This window comes from Montipora foliosa, chromosome 13 (assembly GCF_036669935.1).
Source record: "Montipora foliosa isolate CH-2021 chromosome 13, ASM3666993v2, whole genome shotgun sequence".
NCBI lineage: Eukaryota > Metazoa > Cnidaria > Anthozoa > Scleractinia > Acroporidae > Montipora > Montipora foliosa.
In genome coordinates, this window is record NC_090881.1 from 17258584 (window position 1) to 17275669 (window position 17086).

The 17086-nt window shown below is 39.1% G+C and overlaps 1 protein-coding gene across 4 annotated transcripts in view; it reads left to right on the forward strand.

Moving 5' to 3' along the window:
* The window catches only part of LOC137982517 (uncharacterized), a 313756-nt gene that overhangs the window by 209006 nt on the left and 87664 nt on the right, over positions 1-17086 (forward strand). For 3 of the 4 annotated variants that reach the window (XM_068829622.1, XM_068829624.1, XM_068829625.1), the window contains 4 exons: positions 4361-4669; positions 5744-5942; positions 6204-6301; positions 13201-13509. The exons of the other annotated variant lie outside the window; for it this stretch is intronic. In XM_068829622.1, coding sequence (XP_068685723.1) covers positions 4361-4669; positions 5744-5942; positions 6204-6301; positions 13201-13509 — 915 coding nt within the window. The remainder of the gene's footprint in view (positions 1-4360; positions 4670-5743; positions 5943-6203; positions 6302-13200; positions 13510-17086) is intronic. 4 annotated transcript variants of the gene reach the window in all.

Consider the following 17086-nt stretch of genomic DNA (forward strand, 5'->3'; position numbering starts at 1 on the left):
GGATTGTACCATTGAAAAATGTCATGGAGAGACTGTTAGAGAAGCATTCAAAAGCAGATTCAAAGATGGAAGCAGATTCAAAGATGGTTAATCTACAAAGAATCATTGTATTGATAGTTATATATGTATACGAATTATCTTGTAAAAATTTTAATGTTACACTCACTATGGCTGAAGATGATGTTTGAAACATCGACACATGTTCCGAAAATTCAAAAGTGTGGTTGTATTTTTTAAAATATTAGTAACACTTGTGCTATCCAGACCATTTGGAAATGATTTTTAACAGAAAAATTAATGATCCTAATTTTATTGAAATGGTGGTATCAATTGTCATATATCGATTTTGATGATCCAAATTATTTTAATAGTGATGAGGACTCGGATTATGATCCTGATTTAGATAGTTATGATTATACAGATTCAGAAGATGATGATTAATTAATTATCTGATTATAATATATAAATGAACTTAAAACAAATTATTGGTTTATTAATAATTGTTGTTTTGCTTACACTCGAGTTTTAAAAAGAAATAAAGATAAAAATCATATAAATTAAAAGAAAATGAAAATTATGATGAATGTAATCAATTTGTATTTATTGTTAAAAAAAGATCTAAAAAGATTTTCTTGTGTAATTATATATTGATAAATAAGTATTAAAATAACAAATAATTATGAATATATTATTAATGAAATCAAGAATGAAATTAATAACAATAATGTTGATTTACAATTAATTGAAAGGAATATTGTCAATAATATAAAATATTTTTACAGTTTTATGCCATGTTTAATCAAATTCCTCAAATTCCTAATTATAAAAGTAATAATATGAATTTTTTTACAGTTTAATGCCTATGTATAATCCAATTCCTCAAATTCCTAATTGTAAAAACGATAATGACTATTATAATGATAACAAAGATGATAATGAAGATGATAGTGATAATGACAGTGATAGTGATAATCATAATGAAGATGATAATAATGATAGTGATATTACTGACAGTGATATTGATGAAGATAAAGATAAAGATACGGATGAATATAAAAATGTTAATCATTTGTTTAATATAAATGAAAAAAAGGATTTGAAAATTGAAAATAATTCACTCTATATGAATAATCAAAAATTATTATCAAATATATTAGATTCAATTACTGTTTCAATGTTTGTAAACAAGGAATTGAAATCAAATATAGTATTGGATGGATAAAAAATTAATATTAGTATAATAAAAAAAGTGAATTAAATGATGATAATATAATAGATGTTTATGACAATTTCAAAAGCCATGTAGCTATTCTTAAATATGAAAAAGAAAATAAATTTGAAATCCCGGAGATAATCATTTAAACATAAAGTAATATAATAATTTATTAATTTTTGGATTAGAAAATAATCCTGATATAAAAAATGTAAATGCATTTGAAAATGAAAATGGAAAAGAAAAAAAGGTTCATGGTAACAAAAAATATTTTACTGATGAAGACAGAAAAGAAGCAATTAAAAGATCAAAAAATAAATATTCATCAAAAAAGATGTGGTATTGTACATGTTGTAATAAAACCTATCTTCTTAAAAATAAATGGAATCATAAACAATCAAAGATTCATAAAAACAGTGAAAAAGATAGAATAATTTTTTTGTGAATTAAAGGTTGAAATAAATCTTATGCACTTATTTGAATTTTTAATTGTACTAAAACTACTTAATGATATATTTTGTACTAATATTATTAAATGACAAAAAATATTATAAAAAAATAATAATTTAGATATGAAAAATAATTTCAACAAATATACTTATAAGCAAAAACGTTTTCTTGAAAATCTCCAAAAATCAAAATTATCACTTAAACAATTAAATAAAGAAAAGTATGATAAATCATTAGCTGAAAAACAAAAATGGTATACACCGTATTCAAAAATGGAGGACACGCAGAAGGACCTTGGTAGGACAAATTTCAGTCTGGATAATTTTAGTAGCAGCTGTCAGCAGATTTATGTTATATGATATTCCGGTCTTATCAGCTCAATCCTCCTTAAATGGCATGCTCAAGTAGTGCAGTGAATGACTCAGTTATTCTTACCAAAGATGACATTCCCGGAGCCTCGTTAGCTGGGCTAAATCCTTCTTCGCTGAAGAATGAAGAGTTGCGGTTTTGGTTGCGCGATGCAATGTAGTGGGGATTCCCTCAAAGGACTTAAAACAAAACCTTTGCTTGTAAAACGGTAAGCACAAGGCTTTGATTGTAAATAATAGTTTAACAGTTGTCTTTCAAGAAGGTTTATCAGTTATCCTTTTTTTAAAAATGCGCTTTGCGGAATGGAGGAATCCGTGAAAAGTGGACGCAATCAAATGGTGATAGATCCTGATCCAGACAAAATTTACACCAAAAGAAAAAAAGAGGATTATGAAAATTATGAGCTGCACTCCTTCATCATCACCCAGCGTGAAATACCCAAGCGATGGCTAGGGAAAATTTCTAGAAAGGATGCCTTCATTCACTCGCATTTACTAACAGGTTTTCCTGTTGAAGGAGAAAATCCCTGACCTGGAGAAAAAATTCGGGTCGATTTCATAGAAGAGAGAAGAACATAATCGGCGCCATCGAAGCTCTCGGTGATATGTTCCTTGCACATTAAACCTCAGGTCTTGTAGCTGGTTGTAAAGCTACCCCTTACCCTCGAAAAAAATTTGGAAATGATTTTTCTTTGAGGGGAGGGGGTGGCTGTATCTTTTTGCTTCCCCATTGTTTTGAACTTGCCTGCATGGAGCCATCGTAACGCTCCACTTCTTAAGCCAGGCTGGATGAAAACCAAGACAGTTTTCAGTTACTCAATTTAGCGAAGTGTTTGGCGAACGATCTTGCAGCACAAGATCGGTTTCCAGGGACTCCACACAATCTTCGAATCCCTTACAACTATAGCATTCATCGATGTTCTGTAGTAATAAGACACTGCAGCTTCCTTACTTGCGTCTAGACATTTAAAGAATATTACGACAGCAACACATATCTCTTTGCGATCCTCCTGCTCTCGATTCAATATTGAAACTCTTTGAAAATGAAATGTTCAGCAGAGAAATAATAGCGTTGCCTTTTGTAAGCTTCAATCAATGACGCGACTCCGAGGGATAATCTTACCACTAACTCACTGCTACATTGCCCTCCTAAAATTTTCTCTATTTCTTCGATAGCTTTCCTTTCTCTTTCGTACTTGGCTGACAACTATCTGTTGGCCAGCGGTTTTCTTGGCTTTGCTTCGCTCGTCGACAGAGGTGTCAAGGCCCTATAGCTTTCTATTTCGATCTCTCCCGCTGAAAAACAACTAAGTTTAGAATCCTCCGAACTTGCCCGAATGAACTTTAATTCTCCCTCAGATGAGGACATTTGGTGTTCTATGAAATATTTTTTACCCACAATTTGGATTCACGGAGACAGCAAAAGCACTGGATGTCAGTAGCAATCCTTCTTGAATTGACATCATAGCTTTGGCCTGCCATAGATCTTTAAAAGAAAATCTGGGCGATTTAAAAGAAAAAGTGCAAAAAAATCGAGGATTTAACACCAAAAATGTTTTCGTAAAAGTGTTCTGGAAAACACGCTCGTATATTTCAAACAAAAAATAATTTAAACAGTTAGGTGCACTTCATTTACATCCATGTAATAGAGACAAGCAGCAATGAGGTTTGTTAGCTTGAAAACAGGAGGATCGAGTAGCTGAAGAATGCTAAAGTCCCGGGCAAACGGCTTTAACATTTGCTTCATCATCCCTTCGATTTTGTTCAACAATAAACACTTAACGACTGGTCCCAAGGGAAACACTTAATTTTGTTTCCTGAGAATCTCAATGTTTTTCCCTCGGCTGCGCCTCGAGGAAACATTGAGATTGTCGGGAAACAAAAGGTTTCCCTCAGGACCAGTCATTAAGTAATTTGTTATATAGCACAAAAAGAAAATTGAGCATGGCAACAGCAAAGGCGGTCGTCGGTCAACATTCGCGGGTAACAGTGCACTGACGTCATAGATTTTGCACTGTTGCCTGCCCACAGACTTTTTACGAGAACCAGTTTTATTGCTAGATGTCATGTGACCTCGGGGTAACCAATGAGAGCGCGCGCTGCTGGGGTAAAAACTCAGCTATATAACAAAGTTGATTGTTGACCGCTCTTACCCAAGCCAGAAAGCGATGTCCTTATCCAAAAGCATAAGCGATGATTATAATAGCATTCGAACCAAGTATGGCTGCATAAAAGTCCTCATTATTTTCCCAACCACTGGACTCCGGCACTCTCCCTCCGGTTGTGATTCAAGTCTAATGGAACAAACTTTTATCTTTCTTCATGTCAGTATTACATAGTGCACATAACATGTTCGTCCTGTGGCATCAGCTTCTCAACTGTGGCTTTTAGCACCTTTTTTAAACAAAAGGGGCTCTCTTGTGGCAATACGTATAAGGTCATGGTCCGAGCAGTCATCAATGGCATCTTTGGTAAAGAGACTAAAACGTCGTTAACAGTGGACCCAAAAATCGGAGCAGTTACTAATTTGGCAGTCCAATGTATTTCTGCTAAGGGAAGTACAGTTAAAGAGCTTAGCAAGGAAGGCTTCCATCTGACTTGGACTAAGCCAAACAATGTGACAAATATTGAAATCGAGGTTAGTACGTTTTTCCGTATTTTTATCTTCTCAGATAATGTCCACTCTGACTCGCTTTGAAAACGAAGTTAAAAGTAATTATATTGGAAAGTGTAACTGAAGTAATTTCTTGAAATCCAAAACTTCGTATTAAATATTGGAACGTCACAACTACTAGAGGCCGTGAAACAACAGAAGAGAATTCGAAGTAAAGGAAATAAAGCTAAATAGATGTATGAGTCGAATTTCGTTGTCGTTTTTAGTTTACGACAGCTCAGGCAGATAAGGGTCGTGTTTTCTAAAAATCAATTGCTTGTGATGCAATGGTGATGTTCTTGCTAAAATAATGAATTCCCTGCTCTGTTCAAAGAGTGTGCTATAGCCGACATCATCTCCCATTTCCGATTCCTGTCAACTTTCTACTAAGTCTGCTTACACTAATAGCCACTTTGTGGTTGTGCAGGAGACATGGTCGAGAGGCTTATTGAATTGCACTGTCGAACTGTTTTGGGTTTACTCTGCAAAGCAAAAAGGCTTGTATATTCTTATAAGACAACAATTAATTTTTGGTTAAATCTTCATAACGTACGTGGTTTGTAAGTTAACATCGTATGTACCACGATCCCACTGACCTTTTGATCAAATCTATTCGTTTTCTGGAGAGTTTTGCACCTAGGTAAGTGAGCCATTATTTTAAAATTGCCACTGTACAATATTCTGGTTGTTTAGGAAACTCAGCTCCTGATATATCGGTTTCTCGCAACTTGAGTTCCTGCTCCGTGCACATACACCATAATGAAAATTCATCTCCTTAAACAGTCCTCTAATGCAATTTGACAAAGCTCTCGATCCTTTTTCCCACGCAACATTAAAGTGGTGAATGTGATCAATGTTTAAATCTATGAGAATTAACTTACTTCCATTCGGCAATAGGAATTTCGTCAGTCGCCAAGCAAAAGGAGAAATAACATCAACAACGATAAGAGATCATATTAAACAGTGCCAATTCCAAGAAAAATAATTGGTTTCACTTATAACCTTTTTACCTTTCTTTTCTCAGTCTCAATTTCTTTTTTTTTTTTTTTCCTTGTTTAGACCTATGAAATTATAGTGAGGCGCTTTGATCGTGACCAGCCTATTATCACAAGTAACACTTCACGAAATGAAACTCATTGGACACTGAGCTGGTCTGAGAACCCTAAGATTGATGTAGGTCAAAATTACAGCTTTGAAGTTCGCGCCAAAGCAAGATCATGCTATGGAGTAAAGAACGTAGTCTTCGCTCTCCTCCCAGGTATGTCATTATTTTTTAATTTTCTTCTTGAATACAAACTTTAAGAAATCAAATTAGAGAAATTCAATTGAAAGTTCAAGAAACATGGATGACTGTGACGGCAAAGACAAGTCTAGAAGCAACAAACATAGAGTATTTATTTACACACGTTAGCAAGTGAAGATAAAAAAGGAAACATTGAACGGCACTTTTTCGTATTGTATTTTTAAATGTAAGTGGTGCAAGTGACAGTGGACCGTGACATAAGTTTTGTGATTGCAGTTGGACAGGTTCTTAACTTGGTTGCAAAGCCAGACAAGGAGATAGCGACTACGGCTCATTTATCGTGGAATTCTCCAGCCTCCAGGACTTCTGTTCAGGTAAGGAAACCCTTTTCTCCACCAACAGGAGCACAGAACCAGGAACCTACAAATCAAAGACTAGCATTACTACAATGAAGGCCTGGGTAATGGCATTTTGACAAATCTAGCGAGTTTTGAGACGAGTTCTTAAGAGGCTGTCCGCAGTACCAGACCTTTACAGCAAATCAAAAGTCTTGTATGAGAAATTGTTACCCATGGGGTGGGGAATGGTCAATCGTGAAGGCAAATCTTTTAAGATGGCCTGGGTAACAATTTTTCATACAAGACTTTTGATTTGCTGGAAAGGTCTGGTATCGCGGGAGAATCAAGCTCATAATAACTCGGTCTGTAAAAGTTGAAGTTGAAGTTGTACACTCCTACTCATGGGCTCCTGCCTCCTGTTATGTCACAATACTGCCGAAGTTTAAAACGTAAATTTTAGACTTGGACACCTTAAACTGACCAGTAAGCCATCAAACGTGCAGCTGAGCATTTAGGACAGCTCAAAACATCTCAAACTAGAGGCCAGCGAGGGGTTTACTTAAACCCGGAAACCACTCAGAATGCAAATTCTAGGCTACACTGCCTTCATTTCCACCTTTGTGAAAAAAAATGGTATACCATTTTCACTGTCAGTATAACAACTGACTTCCTTCGCGATACTAAGTTATGGGAAGCGAGATTTTGCAGAGGCAGAGGGCCGTAAGACAGAGATGGGGGAAAGATGCACGCGTGGCCGAAGGAGAGGTGGGAGGGGCAAACAATTGCACACTGGACCAGAACGGCGTAACTTGGCGAAAGAGACCGAAAACCAGAGAAGCTTTGCATAAATAGGCAAATGAGTTCCCTGGGGACTTGAATAGCATTGTCTCCTAAACCCTGAGATGTTACAAGTGTGACACAGGTTTCTTTTTCTCTAAAATTACCTCTTTATTACGCAGTAAGACCTAATGGGAAATTACAGAAATTAATATATATGGAAGCGACTCAAAGAATCCAAATGGAAATACCAGGCCTAGCTTACAAAAATACTTCAGTGGCTAAAACTAAGAAACGTGAGACATGAAGGCTCACTGGACCCGATAATAGACACAAACAAACGCCGGCCTAGTGTGGTCACGGAGACCAAAACGAATCCTGAATCAACCGACTAATAAACAGTAAAATAAGCTCACCCTGGCAGCTGAACGTCTTAAGGACACTGTAAGAAATATAAAATGTGTAAACAAACAGAAATAAGACTAGTTGGAAACACGAAATTAGAAAGAGAAATACAAAAAGCTGCATTTAAGCGGGAAATTACTGTGGCTTGCGACACGAGCACACGGCTACATGAGAACGGAAAACCGTACAAATAACGCTCCAAATACTAACGGTCTCCAAAACACTTAAGTTACAAGCACAGTAACACATTACCAAAAAGATAGTGGACAGATTACAAAGCGATGACAGGACTTACCGATATAAAAGTGCAAAGAAAACCAAAACAGCGAACAAAACTCAAAACAGAATAAACACGCCATACACTATGTCATGTATGCGCATGTGTGGCCTTATCGGCCCCAGGGCCCATGTGAGCGCATGAAATATGAACTCTCACACAAGGATACCGGCGTTGCGCACAGGCTAAATCCGTGGCTTGACAGTGAAAGTAGCCTTTGTATTGTAATTAAAGCCCACCTGTCTGCTTAAAATATTTTTGTCGTACATAAACAAGCACGTTTTAAAGGGCACGTCTCAAAGTTTTTTTAGCTGCAGAAAATGCTGCAAAGAAAGAGCCCATTTTTGTTAAGTCCGAGCTTGGGAACAATTGGGGAAAATGGGACTAGTGACGACAATTCATGAAACCACTTTCCCTCACTAATCGCCCAGCGAAATCAACATTTTTCGCTTAGCTTTCATTGTTATTTATAGATCGTGAGGAAAGAAAATGTTTACAGTTTAAGGTTTGCTGCTGGCTGCAGCAACCAGAAAGATGAAGCAAGAGGTATATCGTGCACGTTGCACCATTTTTTGAAGATGATCGACCAGAAGCCAGAAGGCGAAGGAAAATATAGACCGATTTCGTAAAACAGAGGAGGCTCTAGTCGGAGCCATCAAAGCACTTGGTGATATGTTCTTCGGACTTGAAACCTGAGGTCTTGTAGTCGCTTGTACACCTACCCCCCTCCCCTCAGATAAAAATCGTGGAATATTTTTTTCTGAGGGGAGATGATGGCTGCTTCCTCTTTGTTTTGAACTTGCCTGAAGCTATCAAAAGGTTCCACTTCTCAAGACAGACTGGATGAAGACCAGGATTTTCAGTTACACAATTTAGCGTAGTGTTTAGTGAGCGATCTTGCAGCACAAGATCGGTTTCCAGGGACTCTACGCAGCGTTCCAATTCCTTACAACCGCAAAATTCATTGATCTTCTGTAGTAATAAGACACTGCAGTCTCCACACGTGCATCGTTGCATTAAAGAAAATTACAACAGCAAGACTTATACATCCTTGGGATCCGCTTGCTTTCGATTCAGTATTGAAACTTTTTGAGAATGAGATGTTCAGTAGAGAAATAATAACTTTGACTTTCATAAGCGTCAATCAAAGACGTGACTTCGAGAGAGAATCTTACCACTCACTCACTGCTACATTGCCATTTATTCGACCCCCAACATTTACTCTATTTCTTCGTTAGCTTTCTCTCTCTTTCGTACTTGGCGGTCTACTGGGTTTTTGGCTTTGCTCGTCGCTGATATGCAAAAGCGCCATGATAGCTTTCTCTCTCTGTCTCTCTCACTGAGCAACCAAGTTTAGAATCCTCCGAATTTGCCTCAATAAACTTGAATTCTCATTCAGATGAAGACATTTGGTGATCTATGAAATCGTTTTTTTTTTAACACACCCAATTTGGAGTTAAGGAGACAGCAAAATTATTGGATGTCGGGAGCAATCCTTCTTGAATTGACATCATAGCTTTGGCAGGTGTCTCTAAGCCGCAACCTTCTCCGGATCAGCCGTCCCCGACGTCCTCTGCCTTTCTGGCTTTGGTGATTACCGAGTTCAAACAAGCACTCCAGGCAGAACAAGCTTCCAAGCAATCGAGTTCAAGAATGTCTGTTGCGGCAAGTTTAGGAGGCGTTCTTTCCCTTCAGTCGTCTGGGCAGCTCTATGCTCAAGCTGTTGCCTTTGCAGTCTCGGGCATTGGATTTTTGCCATATTTCCGGGCAACCCCTAGCTCTTCAAGTCAAGGTATGCCCAATTTTGTTAATCCTACTTTCCTATCTACATTGCCACCTTCGATTCCTTTGCCTTCGCCGCTTGTTAACAGTTCGCATCTAACTGCATCTCTCCCATTCCACGCTGTTGGCGTCTCTCCTCCCTGGTTTCTCACCTGTACCGGCCAAACTTGTGAACCAGATCGTGGGAAGGGAAGTTTGTCGAGTTATGCGATTTCCTTCCTCGAACATTGCGTTAACTGATCGGGAGCTTCAGTTGCTATTAGACTGGTCCATTCTTTTGACATCCACGCCAAAGAAACTCCATTGATGACCTAAGCAGTTGGCTAGAGGCTTTCACCATATATTGCCTTATGTTATGCTCACATTTCCTACAGAGTTGGAAGGACCTCCCACAGTATCAATTTCTAATTCTCTGCACTCACTGCTAGTTCACTGGTCAAGTTCGGGTGGCGGATGGCCTGGCCTTGCGCGAGCATTCTGCTGCCACAAACTTAACGTGGTCAGCAATTAATGTCCAATTGTTTAATTCCATACTGCTGGAGCATCCATGCGTTCTCCCCGAGACGTGCCAATTTCAAACCAGCATGGACCTCGCGGAGCAACCTCTTCTCAGATGATCTGCAAGTCCTGGAATCGAGGCCATTGCTTTGCCTCACAAATGTTCCAATTGCCATGGCAGACACTGCTCAGCAGTCTGCCCAGCCAATACCTCAAACCCAGCTGGGTCTCCCTCAAAACGGGCGGGTGAGTCACCTTGCCAATCCAGTAGCAAGTCTCGTCGCGCATTGAACCCTGTCCCCCTGATTAATGAGGAATTTGTTTTTTTTTTTTTTTCATTTAAGTGTTTTGTGCTTGTCATCTCACTAAATAACTATGGATCAGGTAATTCACCGTGTCTCGCTTTGGCTAGGGTGTCCATTCATCCGTTGGACCGCTATCTTTTGGGAATGAAATAGCGTGACCAGAATTATGTGGACCTGGTGCTTCTCTTTGGTCTTAACTCAGCTCCTTTTATTATTAACTCCATCACCGACATGATAGAATGGATTCTGGTTAATTCTTATGGCGTACCCAACCGGCTGCTTTACCTGGACGATTTTATTAACGTTGGTCCCCCTGCTTCAACACAGTGCGTGCATAACCTGCAAATGGCCTGGGCAGTGTGTGAGCGGCTAGGCCTGCCTTTCCACCCGGCAAGTGTATGGGTTCCACTACAGTGCTAGATTGACTTAGATTCCATCGCTCAGATGGCCCGACTCCCTTCCGACAAGTTATCATCCTTTCAAGGTCTAATCAGTGCTTGGCTACTGCGAAAGTGGTAATGCGGATTTGACTTCTGCACCCTAGAGCAGCAGTGTTTCTCTCCCCTAACATAGGGCCTCGCTTCCTCAACCCCTTGGCTCGTATGCCTCAGCGCAGGGACAGATGATTCCCTTTTACTGTCAGCTTGGTGGGTTGTCCCCCTCTGGCTCTCCGTGCCCAGCTGATGAGTGGACGCTCTGTCTCTTCGCAACCTTCTTGACCTCGACGATCCAGCAGTCATCCATTAATGTCTATTTGTCTGGTATTCAAGCGCTTCATATGAACAAGGGCTTTCCGAAGCCGTTGTCAAATTGTCTGCATCTCCAGCGGGTCGCGCAGGGTATTACGTCCTGCCAGGGTTCTTCATCTTCCAGTTGTCTTCCATTTACAGACGACTTGATGCTGGTTATTTGGCGGTCGCTGGATTTGCGCCTCCCAGATCATTGCATGTTTTTTGACGGCCTGTACCCTCAGGTACTTTGGCTTTTTGCGGGCTTCCAAGCTTACTGTACCCAACTTGGCCAGCTTCTAAACATCTTTCCATTTGAGTGTCAAGGATGTTGGTGTGGACTCCACTTTAGCCACTTCGTGCGTGTGCATAACAATAAAAGGCTCCAGAACTGACCCGTTTAGGGAAGGCTGCTCAATTCACATTGGCCTCGGTCGGCATCCCCTTTGTGCTGTTTATTCCTTGATGACCTACCTCCATTATTCTTGCTTCAGCATGGGCAGCCTCTATCGCAGACGATTCTCACTGACTGGCTTCAAAAGATTACGGCCTTCGCCAATATCCCTGGCAATTTCTCGAGCCACAGCTTCTGTAATGGAGCCCCTACTGTTGCAGCCCACGATGGTCTTCTGGACCATTTGATTCAATCTTGGGCCGCTGGTCAAGCAAAGCATACCAGCTTTACATTAGGACCCCAGCAGAGTCTTTTACTGTGCTCTCATCCCTCCTGGCGTAGTTGGTTTCACTTGTCTGTTTGTTCCAGATCGACTGGGACCTTAGCGATCTTGGTTTTAAGCAATAGGGGTAAATTCAGAGTACCTAGAGAAGAAACCTATTGGAGCGGAGTAATGAATCAACGAAAACTTCGGCCCTTGCTACCAATGAGTAGAGCATCCAACCGGTGTTACGGAGGTCGTAGGCTCGAATCCTGCCAAGACTCTGATTTTTTAGTTGTCCTTTCGCCCGTTGCCAAACAACTTGTATTCTATGCTTCTCACGGATTCATTACACCTTTCCATCTTTCCATGTATTTACACAGTAGATTTTTAAGTTGTTGGGTGTTTTCGGTTGATGATATTCAAAAGTTGAACTATTTTGTGAGCACGTGCAGCATGCCACGCACGTTTGAGTTCAATTGAAACTAAAACTATTGGGTGAAGGGGTTGTTTCTAAAGAAACTATAAAAACTATGAAGAAACTATAACGAAACTATAACGAAACTATAATGAAACTATAATGAAACTATAAAGAAACTATAAAAGCTACACGTAACCTATAATCCTTCGATTCGCTCTGACGAAGGGCTAACGCTCGAAACGTCAGCTTTTAGAATCTCTGTACGGTGGCCAATTTACATTATCAACTCCGTTGATAAAACCAAATTTTTGTATAAAACTATTGGGGGCTAACTCCTCAGAGACTTAGGCTAGTAAGATGATGTTACAGTTTGCCCAAAGGTCAAGCTGATACTGGGAATTTGGTCTCACCCTGCTGCTGCTGCTGCCAATATAAACAAACTTCAGTCAGTGGAGAACTTTGCTTGCAAAACTTTTACGGACACTAGGAAATTTAAACGCGATGTTACCTTCATATTTGTCTTGGACACTTTTAAGCGCGCAACTATCCATGAGGATCGCAATGCACGTAATCAGGATTATTACCCATTCCGCTATGCAAGACGATATCTGTTCAAAGTAGCGTTCAGTATAGACAATTGGCATTTGGAACGATCTGAGCGACGAAATTAAACAACTGTTCCTCAAATCAGTTTTTCAAAATTATTGTTATGATTTCAATTGCATTTATGTTATTTTAGATAAAGAGCAGACAATTTTATTGTAAATAGAAATTGAAAAGCCTCGTCGGGAATTGTATATATGTATGTTTTTTGATTTGAGTTTTGAGGGTTATGGATTCATGTGTCCTGTAACAAACACTTCCATATCCTTGGGTGTAGCCAATGATAAATAACCCAGGCCAAAAGGCGAAGTCTTTATCGCTTATGCTTTTGGTTATAAGCATAAGTGATGATTATAGCAGGATTTGAACCAAGAATATCCGCATGAATCTCCCATGTATGTTCCCAACCACTGGATCTAGCACTCTCAATGCGGTTATGAACGAGGCCTAATGAAAACCATACTTTTATCTTTCTTCATGCAGTATTACACAGTGCATATAACATGTTCTTCCTGTGGCATCAACATTTTCACTGTGGCGTTTAGCACCTTTTTTAATCAAAAGGGGCTCCCTTGTGGCAATACCTACGACATCACTGTCCGAGCAGTCATCAGAGGCATCTTTGGTGAAGAGACCAAAACGTGGATCAAAGTGGACCCAAAAATCGGAGCAGTTACTAACCTGGCAGTCCAATTTATTCCTGCTAATGGAAGTACAGTTGAAGAGCTTAGTAAGGAAGGCTTTCACTTGACTTGGGCTGAGCCAAACAATTTGACAGATAATGAAATCGAGGTTAGTATGTTCTATACGTATTTTTATCCTCTCAGATATTATCCACTTTGACTCGCTTTGAATACGAGGCTTAAAACTCTTTCGCTAGTTCCCTTCCACGCGAAATCAGCCATTGCAAAAAAACGAGGACAGCAATACATCATTTTAAAGCTAAGAAAATAAGCTTTCCAAAAAATATAACTTATTTACAGAGAACTAAAACATTTTATAAAAAGAAAATATAAAGAAAAATATATATGAAAGTAACACAAAAATCAGTTTTCACATGAATTTGGTCATTTTAACGTTGATTACAAAGTTTTGGATACAAAATAAAAATCTTCCTCATTTTATCTGCTTTCTTGGACATAAATGTGACGGAAAACTGATCAGGCTTGAATATTTTCGGAATTTTTTCAGTAATCCGATTAGCAATAAAGTGTAATGTGATAATTTGATATGTGTCAAATTTGTGATCCGTTGCTACGGCAACGAGTCAGATCACATTACGAATAATTAACGTCTATTGGCCAAAACCCACCCAAATTACCGATTATTCAACGAAAAATTCATCCCAAAGGATAAATAATTCACAGGACATGTAATCAAGGTAAATATGCAAGATTTGGAGCAAAACAAGCGAATATTTTGAGGAAAAAACAATTCTCTACGATGACAAGACCACAAGGGAATTTTATGCAAATATAACGCTACAAAAATAACCTTACCTTTTCAGCGATTTTAAGGCTTGAAGTTCCATCCAATGAACTAAAATCCTTTTCTTTATATTTTCCGATGCCCTGTAGTGTTATGTTTTGGCTGAAAAACTTTAGTAAAACTGCTCCGCAATCAGTAGAAAATTTTGCCTTCGCACGGCTTTAAATTTCCTGAAGTAGAATGCCCGTCATGTAGGCGTAATGAAAGCTACAATTACAAAGCCGAGATTTTCAGGGAAACTGGGGCCATTTCTCCCCAGTAAACACGCCAAATTTCACAATGATCGATGGAAATGGCGGTGTTCTACGAATCCTACAAAAATGATGCTTTCAAGCATCATTTTGGGATAGGGTTAGGGAAAAGAGTTGTAATTAATCAATTAATTAATTAATTAATTAATTAAAGTAGCTACATAATGGAATTAAAAGTCATTTCGTGATTCCCCAAACTCCGTATTAAATATTGGAACGTCACAAGACTGTGGAACAACAGAAGAGAAATAAAGCAAAGCTAAATAGATGTAAGTCGAAATTCAAATGGGTAAACCTTTAAAGATGTCGTTTCGATGTTTTTCAAGTTTGCGACAACTCAGGCAGAGGGGGGTCGTGGTTGCTGGAAATGAAATTGCTTATGATGCACTGATAACGTTATCCTTGGCTTGCACGTGACATCATGGCGACCTTCCTGGTGTACTAAATAGTAGCGAATTTTTTTTGAAATTTGGCTCTATTATTATCCACTAAACACGAACAATATTTTGCTTTTGTTTTGTACACCAACATTGCCGTGTAATCACGTAAGTGCAAGCGCAGAATTGGAAAAAGAATTCCCTGTTCCATGTTCCCTGTTCCCTGTTTCGAGTCCAAACTTACTCTGAACAAGACATTTCCCTCAAAAGCCCAAAATGCTGTGAGGTAAAGTTCTGGCCAATTGGTGCGTAATAGCCGAAAGACTGTTGAGATCCCCAATTATCTAGTGATGTATGTTGGCCAAATGGTTTGATGATGACCAAGGACAGCTGGGCTCAGTATCACGAGCACATTGTTGCAATCTTCTAGTTCCAGGCCCTGCCATTTTGAATGGTTTTCAACACTAACACAATCATCAACTATTTTCACTTATCTGGCAGGTGATAAAAGGGAAAAATGTATCAGCGATTATCACTCATTGCTCGAAATTAGCGGTCGTTCGAGACTACCAGAAACTTTGGTCTTATCAAAGGAGCTGATAATGTAAATTGTCCACCGTACAGCGATTCTAAAAGCTGACGTTTCGAGAGTTAGCCCTTCGTCAGGGCCCTGGATTCGCTCTGACGAAGGGCTAACGCTCGAAACGTCAGCTTTTAGAATCTCTGTACGGTGACAAGATAAAAAGCCTGGTTGCCCGAGGAAAAAACGACCGGCAACTCCCAGTCAAAAAGAGAAAATGAAGTAATTATAACCCGACTTACTTGTCTATTTTCTATTTTCAATGCCCGGTTGTACTTTGAAGTTATAAGTAATTAATTTGCCGCAGCTGGGCATTTTTCCGTGTTTTGAATATCTAGAGCATTTACGAAACATTGTCAGAAATGTAAGATGTAAGATAGAATATCACAAACATGCACGCGATGGAGATCGAAAACCCCATTTTGAAATGCCAAACTTTAATCCCGACTTTCGCGAAAATGCGCAGACGCACACTAAGAACTATGGGATATTCAATGTCGATCTCCATGTGATTGCATCTCAACACGGCGTGCATTTAATCGGAGGGCGTTTTCTAATGGGCAACCCAGAATTTATTAGGGCAACCAAATGAACGGGTTTGGTTGCCCAGCTTTTGAAACAGGTACAACCTGCACTTTTTTTCAATTTCGAGCACTGAATTATGGTGTCCAAAGTACATGGGGGGTGGAAAGCTGATGAGAAACATTCACAATCTAGAACATTTGGAGGACCCCTACTTGCTGCATTAAACATTTTCAGGGACCCCCTTTTAGTATGCCTAAATTTTGAGACACCGCCAACTTACCTCATGGCCACAAACCAATACATGCTGCAGAAGTCAGAAGAACAAGTGAAACAAATTAAGGCAAAAACAAAAAAAAACGTCTCCAAAGAGCATGACGTTCTGTTAAGTAACACAGAAAAAAAGGTAAGGCAAGCGAAGCCTCTAGAAAGCCAGTTATCTCACTGAGACATGGCTCAACCTAACAGGCGTTCAAGAACAAGAAGAACCCAGGCCCAGGTCAAAGCTTTAAAAGTAGAATCACTCGTTTCTACCACCAAGAAGCCTATCGGCTGAGACTACATCAATTAAATTGATGAAAAAGCGTGAGGTCAAAAGGTCTCATTCACATTACTGCGAAGAAAATCAGCACCAAGGAACTAGAAATATTTCAAACAGCAGCATGAAGGTCCAAATCTAAAGTCTCATAGAACAAAAACCATTGTTAAATGAAATCTTACTGGAAGTGCCTAAGAAGGCGTCCATTCAAATATGTACTCGAGATGGCAAAATTATGACAAAGGAAAAGGAAACCAGACCACGTACAAGGGAGTCGTGTGGGCTGGTCAACCCCATTTTACACACTCGAATATTATATTTTGTCAAATTGTGTTTACATTGACAATATTTTTCAAACACCTCTCTTTTTACCTCTGATTTTTTGGGAGACCCCCCAGATTCTCATCCTCCCCCCCCCCCCCAACATGTTTTTGTGAACGCTCCTTTTAAAGGGATCGAGAGTCCCAACTGTACTGTTTTCTCCAGAATATTCTTGAAGAGATTATCAGCTTAAAAACAAACAGCATTTTCGGAGTTATTTAATTTTGGCCTTTAACGCAAAGACGCACCATAAAAGGAATGATTTGTCAATCAACAATAGTTTTCAGTTTTC